The sequence below is a fragment of the Carlito syrichta genome, unplaced genomic scaffold, assembly GCF_000164805.1.
Source record: "Carlito syrichta isolate Samal-C Ts95f unplaced genomic scaffold, Tarsius_syrichta-2.0.1 Scaffold301673, whole genome shotgun sequence".
Taxonomy (NCBI): domain Eukaryota; kingdom Metazoa; phylum Chordata; class Mammalia; order Primates; family Tarsiidae; genus Carlito; species Carlito syrichta.
In genome coordinates, this window is record NW_007245769.1 from 83881 (window position 1) to 97481 (window position 13601).

Genomic DNA, 13601 nt, shown 5'->3' on the forward strand with positions numbered 1-13601 from the left:
ATTAATTGACTGAAGGTACAGAGCTACCCTCAAAGACAAATGGTAATACAATTCCATCATGGTAACAAAATATGCTAGGCTCACATTCATAGTGCATAACCATCTTGTAATTTACTTGATATCCTGTGTTTCTAATGCCAATTACAACATGTGATATTTTTTATTACTGTCAGGTATCCCTAACTAGACAACTAGATACACTCATTAAGTAGAGACATTACTTAATGTCTGTACTTATTGGAACCAGTGGGAGTAACCAATACAGATGCACTTCCAATAAGTTCTAATTGAATTATAATGGTTCCCCAAGTAGATCACTAGAGAAGTTTGAAAATAGCAGTAAGAGGACAAGCAGATTGTCATTTAATTTGACTATCTGGTTCTTAGACACATATTGAGTTGTTCCTAATTGTCTCTTTGCCCTAATGTTATTACCATTTAATTACAAATAACACCAGATATTGGCTGACCTTTTAGTTAACATCTAGATTCAAACACAAAATATCATACTTACTTATTTATTTATTTCTATACCAGGAATCTTTGCTCCAGAATAGCATGAAATTCGCTAACTATATTTGTTCTTACTTACTTCAAGAGTACTTAATTTTACTTTTGCCTTTATTTATCTATGTTTCTCCTCCTTGGGGCTGCTGCAGTTAAAATTAATTTGCATTTCAGACCTCAGATTTTATATTGCTATTAGAGTTGTGAAATGTTTTTACTCAGCACAACTAAGAACTGATGTTTTACCTCCCACTAATGGACCTTTAATTAGGCACTGTAATGAACCATTCTGTCATTCCTTCATTTATAGGGAGAAGATTTTGTACATGCAAGATACAATTTTGACAGAACACCAGGTTCACTGAACCTTGTCGACTCACATCTAATAGATCTTAAATTTATTATGCTTTTGTCAGCTGTTGAATTTGTCATTTTAATGACACTGTCCACAGACTTATTATGCTACCAAAAACACAGCATCACCATACTGCACGAATGTTTGTTGACATCTTGATCAACAACTCCTGGGGTCCAATTCTGACTATAATATCACTACTTCGGGACCTTGAGCAAGTTATTTAACCTATGTCTAAGGATTAATTGGTTAATTTTAATAAGTGCTTTGCAGTAAAAGGTGGGAAGTGCTCTGACTGCTAATAGTGATAATAAAATTATAATGCAGCCCTTTATAAAGCTATCAGGCTATCTCAGACTGTGATTCTATTAAGTTGACAATTAAAATATAAACTAAATAAATTTATTCTTTGGAACAATCCAAACTGCTGTAAATACCATGGCCACATAGTATTTTCTTAACTTCATTCAAAAATAATAAATAATGCTTATGATTCAATTAAAAAAAAAACAAGAGTGGGAAAAAAAAGGCTGATGATCTATGATGATGTATCAATTGGGAACAAAAAGATGTAAGAAGAGAACATTAGCTCTAGATTAATCACATATAGACACTAGATGGTCAAGCACTGATTAAGTGTAGTTTATGAATCCTAAATTGTTCTTTTATTAACTTTTCTTCAAACCTTATTTACTTATTTATGTGGTTGTTTATTTGGCAAGTGTCATTATTGGTGTAGTCTTAAAGAGGTGGCATTCATGTACATAATTAATAAAAAATATTAGGCAAAAGTGATTCGAGTTGGAAGAGAGGTACAAAAACAATGACTTTGAATTTCAGAGGAAGGACAGGTTAATTTAAACCGAGAGGCAATTTGAACAGTGTCAAAAAGGACATGGTATATAAACAAGACATAGTCACAGTGTCAGGGAAGTTGACATTTGCAAAGGGCAAGGTGATTAGTGTGGTTTAATGAGAATAAAGTAGAGGCTGCAAATTTAAGATGGTTAAGTCCTCATTATGGTCTTCAGTAAGGGTCTTCATTATGGGGGATGAGTAAGGTTATCCCTCATTTGCATAAAACTCATTTAAGATTGTGAGAATGGTGGAGCAGAAAAGAAAAAAAAAACAACAAGAAAACAAATATGACTTAGTACACAAAAAATGATGTTGGGATACTCTGCTGTGCTGAGAAGAAAGAAATTAAGAAGTGAGCAGTGCATGAGTAGAACACATGAGGGTAACTGGGCTGGATTATCACATAAACTCCTTGCCTGCAATGAAGACTTACTTCATTTAAGAAGTAAGTTAGACAAGCAATGTGAAAAGGAACATTGGCTTAGGGTATGGCATCTACATATGTCAAGAAAAAGCTAGACTTAAATGAGAAGAAAAAATACTTGGAAAGGAAACAAAAATTTAAAATTAAGTCCATTTTCTTGTTGCTGCAGAAGTGGATCCACTGTATTATCAGGGGCAAAATATTTAGTATTATGACTGATTGTCAAATAAGCCAGTGTAGATAGCTAAGCTATTTCATGTACATCATACAACGATCAGAGACCAAGGCCAGTCTTTACAAAGATTTGAAAAATATTTAATGAGCTAGGGTCCAAAATATAAAATAACTTTTGAGGATATGAGCCCTGAAGCTGGATTGCCTGATTTAAATCTTGGCTTTTACTAAAGGGGTGATATTCAAAAGGCTTTTTATGTCACCTTAGTATATTCTTGTATAGAAAGCAATAAAATATATGCAGTTTATTGGTAGAGTTAAATTATTTGATATAACTAAGGCAAAAATATGAATTAATTCTAAAATTTGCTATATGTAGAACAATGTCAATAAATGTGATTGAGATAAAAAGCAATTTTATTATTGATAATATGTGCAATGGTGACTGCTCTCTTGTGAATAGATTCTAAGGACAAAGAAGGAAAGAATGGAGAGTAGTTAATAATCTAGGCAAGAGATGCTAGTAGCTCAGATGAAAAGAGTGAAAATGGAGATGGTGAGAAGTATACAGACTCTGAGTATATTTTAAGGTAAAATGGAAAGTGAAGACAGAATGTGAAAGAAAGAGAAGTCAAAAAATACTTCAGACTATTTTTGCCAGAGTAATGAATAAGTTTTATATTAAAGAGATAGAAAAAAGAATGGAACAGGTTGAGCATTCATAATCAAAAAGTCCAAAATCTGAAGTGGTCCAAAATCCAAAACTTTTGAGCAGCAACATCATGCCACAAGTGGAAAATTCCACATCTAACCTCATGTGATGAGGGCTCAAAATTACTAAAAATATGTGCAAATTACCTTCAGGCTATATGTATAAAGTGTATATGAAACATAAATAAATGTTTATGTTTAGACTTGGATCTCATTTCGAAGATATCTGGTTATGCATACGAAAATATTCCAAAATTCAAGAAAATCTGAAATACTTCTGGTTCCAAGCATTCTAAATAAGGGATACTCAACCTGTAGAAGAATTTTTGGGTGAGAAAATCATTTAATTTAGAGTTAAGTCAAGCTGTTAAATAGACAATCAAGTATAAAAATCGGGAATACAAGAGATAGGTTCAGTTGCATATGCAAACTTAGATCATTACTACTCGAATCATATTAAAAGTCAAGTGATTCGGTGACATCACAGGCAGTGGTCTCAATCTTAGTTGTATATGTGAAACATCTAGAAAGATTTAAATAATACAAATGCCCTCATATACGAGAGTGAAATAAAAATCTTTGTAGATGATATTTGGGAAACTGTAATTTATAAAAATTATTGAGATCATTCTAATACACAGGCTGTACAAGAATCACTGCCTTAAGGAGTGAGAATTATAGAGAAGAAAAATTATATGAAACATTGTCAGTCACTTCAATGTTTAAAATCAGAGATACAAATTTTATTTCTGGGGGAAAACCAGTAAAATGAAAATGAAAACAAAGAGGACACGTCCATGTCCAAAGGTGACATGTGAAGAAAATGTTTCAAGAAGGCGGGAATGATTAACTGCTGAAAGTAGAGTTAAAATAAATTAAAAATTGATTATAAGATGATGTAACTGGAGGGTAATAATCAAAATTAGTTAACTTGACTTTCATAAAAGATGTTCCAGCAGAATAGCAAGGACAAAAACTTGTCAGAGGTGGAAAAAAAGGAAGAACAAAAATATGAATTATGGAGAATAATAACACTTTTAAATAATTCTTCTGCTAAAAAGATAGAAACAGGAAGAGGGAGAGAGGGTGGGGAAATGAGGTTGTAACGAGAGCAAGAGATGTGGACACCAGGAGGGTTTTTCCCAGAAAGGACTTGATAGAAAGAAAAATATTCATGAGGCAGAAGAACAAGGGCACAACTGGGGAAGATATGTCCATAAGTAGTTGAGAGGGATCAGTGCAGGAGTGGCAAGTGTAGGATTAGATATAGCATGAGGTTCTTACTAATAAGAAGAAAACCAAGTATATGTATATAATATATAGATGCTTGGAGGATATGATAGTGGGAACTTTTGGCGGCCCTTTTTAGATGATTTTTTCTTTTATCAATAAAATAGGAAGCAAGTTCTTCAGTTGAGAGTAAAGCTGGGGAGCAGATATTGGAGATTTGAGTAACAAAAGAGAAGGTATGATATAGACATCTAGGAACATAGGTGAATCAATGGATTCGAGAATACAGGAGGAGTCATAAGTGCCCATTTAAGATTAGTGATAAAAATCCAAATGAGACCAACCAGTACAGTTATATGTTTTTCTTCAGTTACATTCATGAATTGGATGCCAGTCCAGTAGAGATGGAGAAACGTATTGATCTGTTATTATAGTTAGCCTGGGAAGTTCAATAGAAGAAAAGAAAGAACAAGGAAGATGAGGTTGTACACCAAGGAATGATTATAATAATGGACCATGGAATCTAAGCTGGGCTAGGATGAAAGATAAAATCTTTACAATAAAAGGCTGAGTAACAATATAAAGAATTGTTGGAGTAAAGTGACAGACTAAATCTGAAAAACACGGGGTGGCTGGAGTTAAGATAATAGAAGAAATGTGGTTATAAGTAATAAAAAGATCATTTACAGCATCAAAGCATGCTTCCAGGCTGGTTTCTGGGTGCTGCTTTTACTTACAGAACTGACATTGATCTCCAGTGTATTCAGACTGGCAGTGGCAGTAAGGCTGGTTCCCAGCCGTCACAACGCAAGTCCCTCCATTTTGACAAAAGTCTTCACAGACTGTCTTACCACAATTTGGCCCAGTGAAGCCCAGTGCACAGTTGCAGGTGGGTCTCCCTGTTGGAAAAATAAATAGATAATGAGAAGCAAATTATTACCCTGAAGTTGTTTATTTGTATAGAATTGTCACTGAATAAGAACTGGGAAGCCAGGATTCTAAACAAGGTCTGTCCATGGTTCTGTGATTTTAAGAAACAACATGACCTCTTTGGATCTCTGTTTTTCCATATGTTTAAAATTTGAAGATATCCAGTTTTTAATTAGGAAAAAAACCAAAGAACATTTTATGAATTACTATACTTGCATGCATGTACTATTTGCTTAAAGTAGTTATTCTCTGTACTTCTCTTTTCATGTCCATTTGCTTTTCCAAATATCTTTATTCTACTCATGTGAAAATACAGATTATATTTCCTTTAGAACATAAAATACAGACAATCTTATCTCTGAGTATTCAATCATGGTCTATCAACCACTGCTGAATCTACATAAAGCATTAGCTTACACAAATTACAAGACATGTCATTTACTGTTATTAGACTTATTAACATGAGCTGTTTTATTTGATTTAAATACACATACTGTCTTTAAATCACATACACATACTGTCTTTAGTACACAAGCATTTATTAAGTCTTATTTTGTCTAGTTTTGATATTTTTATTCATGAGAAGGAACTGTTACTTGTAGTCTAGTAAGTAATAAGACAGAAGTTTAATGTGAACAGCACACAATAGCAAATATGACAGATAATCTTTGAATATTTTTCTTTATTTGTTCTGTGGGAACTAACATTAGAGTTGAAAGGTGAACAATCCATTAAAAAGTTTTGTACATGACACAGTTAACTGTTGTATTAGAAATAAGTCTCTCTAATGGCCAGGCTGTCAAGGATTAAGTCGAAAATGGAGTATGAAACCAGCTCTGTAGAAGAAGAAAAACAAAATAAAACTAAAGGGTATCATCTAAATGGAAAATAAATGCATTTTAAAGGCCGCAAAAAATTTAAAGAAGCAACATGAAAGAGAATAATAAAGACATTTAGTTATAAATTTCTGTTACTAGCACTCAGATAATACCACTTGTTGGCTAGCATTAGAGAATACCCATGCCATTTTCTCTCTTATCTTTGTAGACATGGAAGTATAATTAAAATTGTCAGAGAAATGCTTAAGTGTAACTCTTACTAATACTTGAAATGTGAAGATTATATAATTTTTCTCTATTGCCATAGATTCTGTATTGAAGAATAAGTCTGCATTTTTTAGATGTATTCTTTAGTGAATAAAATATTTTCAAATAAAATCTACTTGCATTTCCAAGATAATGAATATATTGAGTCTCCACAATATATTAATTTTACTTTGGAGGACTTCACATTCTCAAAAATGCTAGAAATTTTTGCTGTGAATGAACAAAGTAATGTATATTTTTGCAATGAGTTACATTGCTTACTTCAACAATCAACAGATGCTGGGGGTTACAGAGAAAAGGGAACACTTCTATACTGCTGGAGGGATTGCAGGTTAGATCAACTTCTATGGAAAGTAGTGTGGCAATTCTTAAAATAACTAAAAATTGACCTTCCATACAATCCAGCAATACCTATCCTGGGAATGTATTCAGAGAAACACACACCATTCTCCCAAAAAGACACACCTGCACATGTATGTTTACAGCCAGCCACACTATTCACTATAGCAAAAACACAGAACCAACCCCACTGCCCATCAAAATTGGACTGGATAAAGAAAATGGGTTACATATAAATGATGGAATATTACACAGTCATAAAGAAGAACATTATCATGAATTTGCAGCAAATTGGATGGAGTTGGAGATCATCATACTTAGTGATCTTTCTCAGAAACAAGAACTGAATGTCGAATGTTTTCACTTATAAGTGAGACCTGAACATTAATCACATTAGCACAAGGTAGGCATTAGCAGTCAATGGACACTGTCAGAGGAGAGAGGAAGAGGGTGGGAAGTGAGGGCCAGTTGGAAGTCCAAACTTCACCTGCATGCAGCCTGGTTGTGTAACTAACCATGACTTTTACCTCACATATCTATAATAAAAATAATTTTAAAAATAAAAAATAAAAATAAAACTTATTGTTTATAAATATCATTAGCTTGGTGGCAGATAAATTCCTATAAATTGTCTGAGAAACAAGATAAATCTTATATACATTAGAAGTTGAATAACTTCATATTTTCTGTTGCAAGAAAATGTTTACTAACTTTTAGTTAGATATTTTTCTTACAATGGCAAACAAGTTTTCTATTTGTTACTGACATAGAAAAAAATATTTTCACTAGCACATTAGTAGGTGAAAACGTCACAAAAAGAATAAATAGTGATCACAGATGAAGAGGTTGATAATTCTTGGAACAAGGTTACTGCAGTAAACAAGAACCCTGAACAACAGAAGTAATTCTTCTTCAATTAGAGTCCAGGAATGACTTAGAGAGAGAAAGAACAAGTAAACAGCAATACAAATTAACATGAGCTAAATGTGAAATGAGCACAAAATACAGAAGAAATCACGGTGCTTTAGAAAAATCCCAAAAGGTGGCACACAAGCAAGAGTAGGTTATGAACAATATTGTTTCATGGTTTGCTATATGTGTTTTTGTTTCCTTTTTTTAAATTGAGATTTTAAAAAGTACAATCATACAAGTTTGAAAGAAATAAGCACTACCTGCTAAGATACTTGAAAATTCCTCTCTACCAGTCAGAGAAATGACACTGAGGTTTCAGTGCTTTTGTCTTATCTACAGCTGTTTTGAATCTAGAACAGAGTAACCAGGCTGTTCTCAGCTAGCATATGCCTTAGATCATTCTAATTCCAGCTGAATTATTTTCAAAATCTCTTTTTCCTATTCCTTTGAAAAGAATATTTATTTTTGACAAATACAAATCTTCATAATCAAGGGAATATTATCTAACCAAAACTGTATGGTGATACGGCAAATCTTTTATTTGCTGATGGGAAATGAACCATCTGTTGCAGAATTGTATAATAGGTCCTATCTAAGATTTTCAAGACTCTCTCTGGATGCACCCTAACAAGTTGCACTGGATTCTTAAAGGGATTTTTGAGGTGGCAGAAGCTAATTTTGATCTTTGGAAAGGAAACAGCACGGTTGTGATGATTAAGCTATAGATTTATAGCAGTGATTCATCCAGGGAGCTTGGGAGTTAAGGGTAGCACAATCTGAAAGAGTATCAGTTGGCCTGAGGAAAGAGGAGAGCGTAGTTTCTACAGAATTCTTAGTGCAGACATCAAGAGTGTACGTTTTAAACTGCGTAGATTCATGTCTACTTTGTCGATTACTGTTTGTGGCACCTTAGGCAAGTATCACTTCTGTGTTGCTCTTTTGTATATTAAATGAAGATAATAAAAGTACCTACCTCATGGAGTTGTGTAGAAGCATTTAGAATAAATGATATAATACATACAAAGTATTTCTATTCGTGCCAGTCAAATAGAAACCATGCAGTTATGTTTTAGCTCTGATTATTATTATTCCTACTGAGTGCAATTCACCATTTTTAGGCATGATTATTCTGTGATTGCATCTACAAAGGCATTTAACAGTTTAAGCAAATCATTCTGAAATTTTTATTAATCTTCTCATTTTATCTTCATTATTCCGTTAAGATAAAATAAATTTGAATTTGTTATTTTGGTAATGATGGGTTAGAGATGGAATTCGCCATCAACTTTGCTATCAGACTCTAACATTTTCTAACTTTGAAGGATGGGTCTCCTCTCTTAAGCTTCCAAACATGTTTAATTCTACCTTGTAAAAAGAAAGAACACACACAAAACAAAAAAGTAAATATAGTATTTGCCAAATTCATCTATTTGTACAACGTTAAATTTGGTAAATCCTTGAACTTCTTTAGAAGATAATTACATTCACTACTTCCAATTCTACCAATATATGGCAAAACAAAATATTCATCCATAAAGTCACATTCCAATTCTTCATTGGAGTTAGTTTTTATTTTTATTTTTAATATACAAAATAATGTACCTTAATATATTCCTTCACGTTGTGCTCTAAGAAGAGAAATCAGATTCCTTGATAGGAATGTATTGCTTATATGAATTGATTCTGATTCTTTGGTGGGAAGAAAGATGGTGGGACACCCATCTTTGCCTGCCCTTGGATATTGGAGTTCTGGTTCTTGAGCCTACAGACACCAAGACTTACGCCAGAATTCTCATCTCCTACTCTCCTGTTATTCAAATAATTTGCCTCACACTGGGAGTTATGCTATTTGTTTGCTTCCCTAGCTCTCAGACATTTGGACTTGGACTGAATTACATGACTGCCTTTCTTGTTCTTTTATCTCGCAGACCATATATCGTGGAATTTCTTAGGCTCTATAAGCACATGTGCCAATTTTAAAAATATACCTCCTCATTTACATGTGTTTATGTGTACAGGTGTGTGTGTGTGTGTGTGTGTGTGTGTGTGTGTGTGTGTGTACATATACACACATATATTTATATTCCTTACTGGTAAGCACATGTGCCAATTTCTATAATACAGGTTCTCATTTATATGTATGCGTGCGTATATATATATATCATACATATGTATATATCATTTGTTCTTTTTCTCTGGATAATATTAATAAGTATACATACAATAAATAGAACTTAATTCCATTTGTTTGCACTATTTCTCTTCAGAGATATATTCAGAAATTGTCTGAACATATCATCTAAAATGTTCCAGCAAATGTTCCTACCACAAAGCTATAATAATAATAAGCAATTACAATTTAACTGTATAAAAATAATAGCTAATGTCATGTAGGGTGAACTAAAATCACCAATCATCTATAACCAATAATAAATATTATTAGGGAATATAATGCGACATGAACATTGTGTTGCTATAAGAAAAATGGGAATGTCTTGAACTCTCATACAGCTCTTTAAATTTCACTTAAATTACACGCCCTTTACATAACAAAATCAATCTCAGTAAAAATAGCTGATTATAAAATATTTTACATATGATATTTAAAGGAACTGAATAAATTTGATGCAGTGGTGAAATAAGTTGCTTTTGGTATCAGGTAGACCTGATTTAAGTGGCCCTTGCTTGATATTTAAATGATGTGGCTTTAGAAACCTTAGATTTCCTCTCTGCATCTCATTCTGCATCACAGTCTGTGAATATATAGATAGCAATACCTACTATATGCAGATAAAGTACATTGCACACTCTCTGCCATATAGCAAGTACTCAACAATTGGGAGCTTTTACTATTAACAGTAGTATTGACATTATTACTAATATCAGTATCATTATTAAACAAATTATCAATGCTTAGGTTATTATTTAAACTTGACTGGTATATACCTTTGCTAAGAAACTTCATATGAAATCCAGTTGTTCATTTTTTTCTCATGTTTATTCACTTGGACATAATATACTAATAGTCAACCTATATATGTCAGTTCAAAATAATATATTTTAAAATACATAACAACAGTAGAATATTTTCTATTATATAGATAAATAACTGCATGAGTATCATAATGATTTATCATTAGTCTTTGTTAAAGGAGAATTAAATTTATATGACTTAGTTATACTTTATCTCTAGATACATGGGCCTTTTTAACTGTATGTCATCTGTAGCTATATAGAGTCCAGTCTTATCACCTAACCACTCTAGCTCACATCTGGAAAAATGCCACAATCTAAATATCTTAGACTGATGAAAATTAAGCAATATACATAAAGAATTTACCAGAGTTTTGGGCATTTATTAAGCTTTCAAAATACAGCAATTATACTAAGTTATACTAAGATAATTATGTTTTTAAAATTTCTAAAATATTATATTATGCTCAGTATAGAAATCATGATCTATTTGCTAATAATTTTAGAGTAAAATTTACTAGAATTTTTTGTCAATTAATACATCAATCAATATTGACACTTGTTTTCTTAAAAGCAAAATATTTAAATTTGAATATTATAGAGGTATATTAGGTTTATTTTTCAAAACTTATTGTAATAGTGGTGAGTGTCTGTCATCACAAGTCAGAATGATTTGATAAGCATTTTTAAGCTGATTGTAAAAATGTTATTTATTGATATGATTTAATCAATATTGCATGACAAAGTTGGCAAAATGCCCTGTCTACTCAATACTGAACAAATACATCATAACTTCTTTTTCTCTATACATGCTGAAAATATGTGGTTAATTGCCACAAAAAAATGCTAGCAAAAGTAATTCCTTCTTAACGTCTCAATAGAAAGTAACTACTTATTATATCTGTGAGGTAGATACAAGCTACTGAACATTATTAGACTGCTCTTTCTTTTTAAGCAATATTTTTGAATTCATACTTATTTGTCTATGTGAACCATGCCACTTACCCCACTTAACTTGGTACTGGTCGAATAAGTCTGATGTTCTTAAAATTTGTCCCTGATTATGTTTTATACCTAACTAGTCTTATTGTGTATGTTGTCATTTTTAGTTCAAATGGTTTTATAAACACATTGAGTGTAAGGAATAGCAGTACTCAACTGACACAAACTGCAAAGCATATTTATAAATGTTTATATTTAATGGTCTTCTATGAAAATACTATAAAAATGTGACCTAATCTTTGTTCAAAACTTCCTTGCAATTTGGACAATAACTACATTCTTGTCCCTTTATATAGCATAGAAATAATAAACTGAGCAACAAATCACTACAGCGTCATTCACTTAGCTACAAGATTGCACTTGAAAAGCCTATCTGCTAACCTCTTGTCTCCAAGAGTACTTTCCTTTGTGAAATCTGTCTAGACTTCAGACTTAGATTCAAGTAATAAAAGTTCTGAGTGCTTTTTAAAAATTGCTAGTCTTTTTGATAAGGAGATTTAACATTCTACTTTTCTACCTAATACAATGTTTTCCTAGACTTATAGTGTGTCCATTTAGAAATAATTTTAACAAGTTGACTATAGCTGTCAGGTTTTCTTAGGTATCATAAAGATTACAGAGACATATTCAGCAAAACTTGACAAAGAAAGGGAAGAACTGTGGGCTTTATCTAGCTCCCTCACAGGTCCTACTTAATATATTCTGACATGTTTCAAATTATAGGTCACAATCTATTTATACTTTTGGAAAGTTCATTCTCAGCCAGCAATGTGGAAATGAGACTGAAGAATTTTTGTTTTTTCTGTGAATACAAGTACGCTAACTTAAGCCTTTTAATATTAGACTAGAGAGCCATAAGACTGAATAGTTTAGTACTAGTCTCACCATATGGTACAAACAAATCAGTAACTGTAACTCATGAAATGGCAGCAGAATTCTCTCTTAAGTATATGGTGAGGATTCAAGGACAGAGAACAGTGTCTGCCACTTACTAAGCAACCATAGTACTAGTCTCACCATATGGTACAAACAAATCAGTAACTGTAACTCATGAAATGGCAGCAGAATTCTCTCTTAAGTATATTGTGAGGATTCAAGGACAGAGAACAGTGTCTGCCACTTACTAAGCAACCAATGCATAATAATTATGATCCTGACAATATTTTAATTTCAAATAATAGTTTCTAATAATGATTATTCTTGTTGTTATTTTGATTTTTATAATAGCAGTAATACATGTAAATTAGGGACATTTCGAAAATACAGAAGTATGAATAAGGATCTATTTCCTTATATAGGCATTTTGTGTATGCTTTTTTTTTCCCCTACTGGGCAAATTTATGTTTTCTTTTTAAATATGATGTAAACATTTTCTGTGTTAGTAAATATTCTATTATTGTGGTTGTGTTTATTATGTAACAGTAATCTTTTAGATATGCTATATTTTATATATTTACTATTTGAATTCATGTTTTTATTTTCAATTTTATAATGTTATAAATAATACTGTTGAACATTCTCATTTTTACATTTTCTGCTTTTTTATTATTATATAGTACTTGGGAAATGATTCTAAAAGTGCCATTATGTAGTCAAAGGACATTGATATTTTTTAAAGTCCTGCTAAGTATTTCAAACTTATTTGCTGCAAGGTTTGTACCATTAATATTTTCTTCTGGTGGTGATTTGAAAATTTGGTCTTATCCGTGTCTGACTGAGCTCTTGCTCTACTGTCTGCTTCCCAGACTCCTTCACATGTGTGAATGAAACTTGCCTTTTGCCATTTTCTCATTATTCTTTCAGTATTGTTTCTACTTGATTTGTTAAAGTTATATACTCCTATGTAACATATTTGTTAAATTGTTTGGATTTTCAATTTTTTTTTTTTTTGAGTTGGAGTCTCACTCTGATGCCCAGACTGGAGTGTAGTGGCCGCTCTTGGCCACTGCAGCCTCGACCTGCCGGGCTCCGGCGATCCTTCTGTCTCAGCCTTTCAAGTAGCTGGAATTACAGGCGCGCACTACCATGCCCGGCTAATTTTTTGATTTATGGTAGAGATGAGGTCTTGCCAAGTTGCCCA

The 13601-nt window shown here is 32.4% G+C and overlaps 1 protein-coding gene across 1 annotated transcript in view; it reads right to left on the reverse strand.

Moving 5' to 3' along the window:
* LRP1B (LDL receptor related protein 1B) overlaps positions 1–13601 on the reverse strand; it is a 1912798-nt gene that overhangs the window by 62344 nt on the left and 1836853 nt on the right. Inside the window, exon 84 of the mRNA XM_008055101.2 lies at positions 4997–5158. Within this exon, the coding sequence (XP_008053292.1) occupies positions 4997–5158 (162 nt within the window). The remainder of the gene's footprint in view (positions 1–4996; positions 5159–13601) is intronic.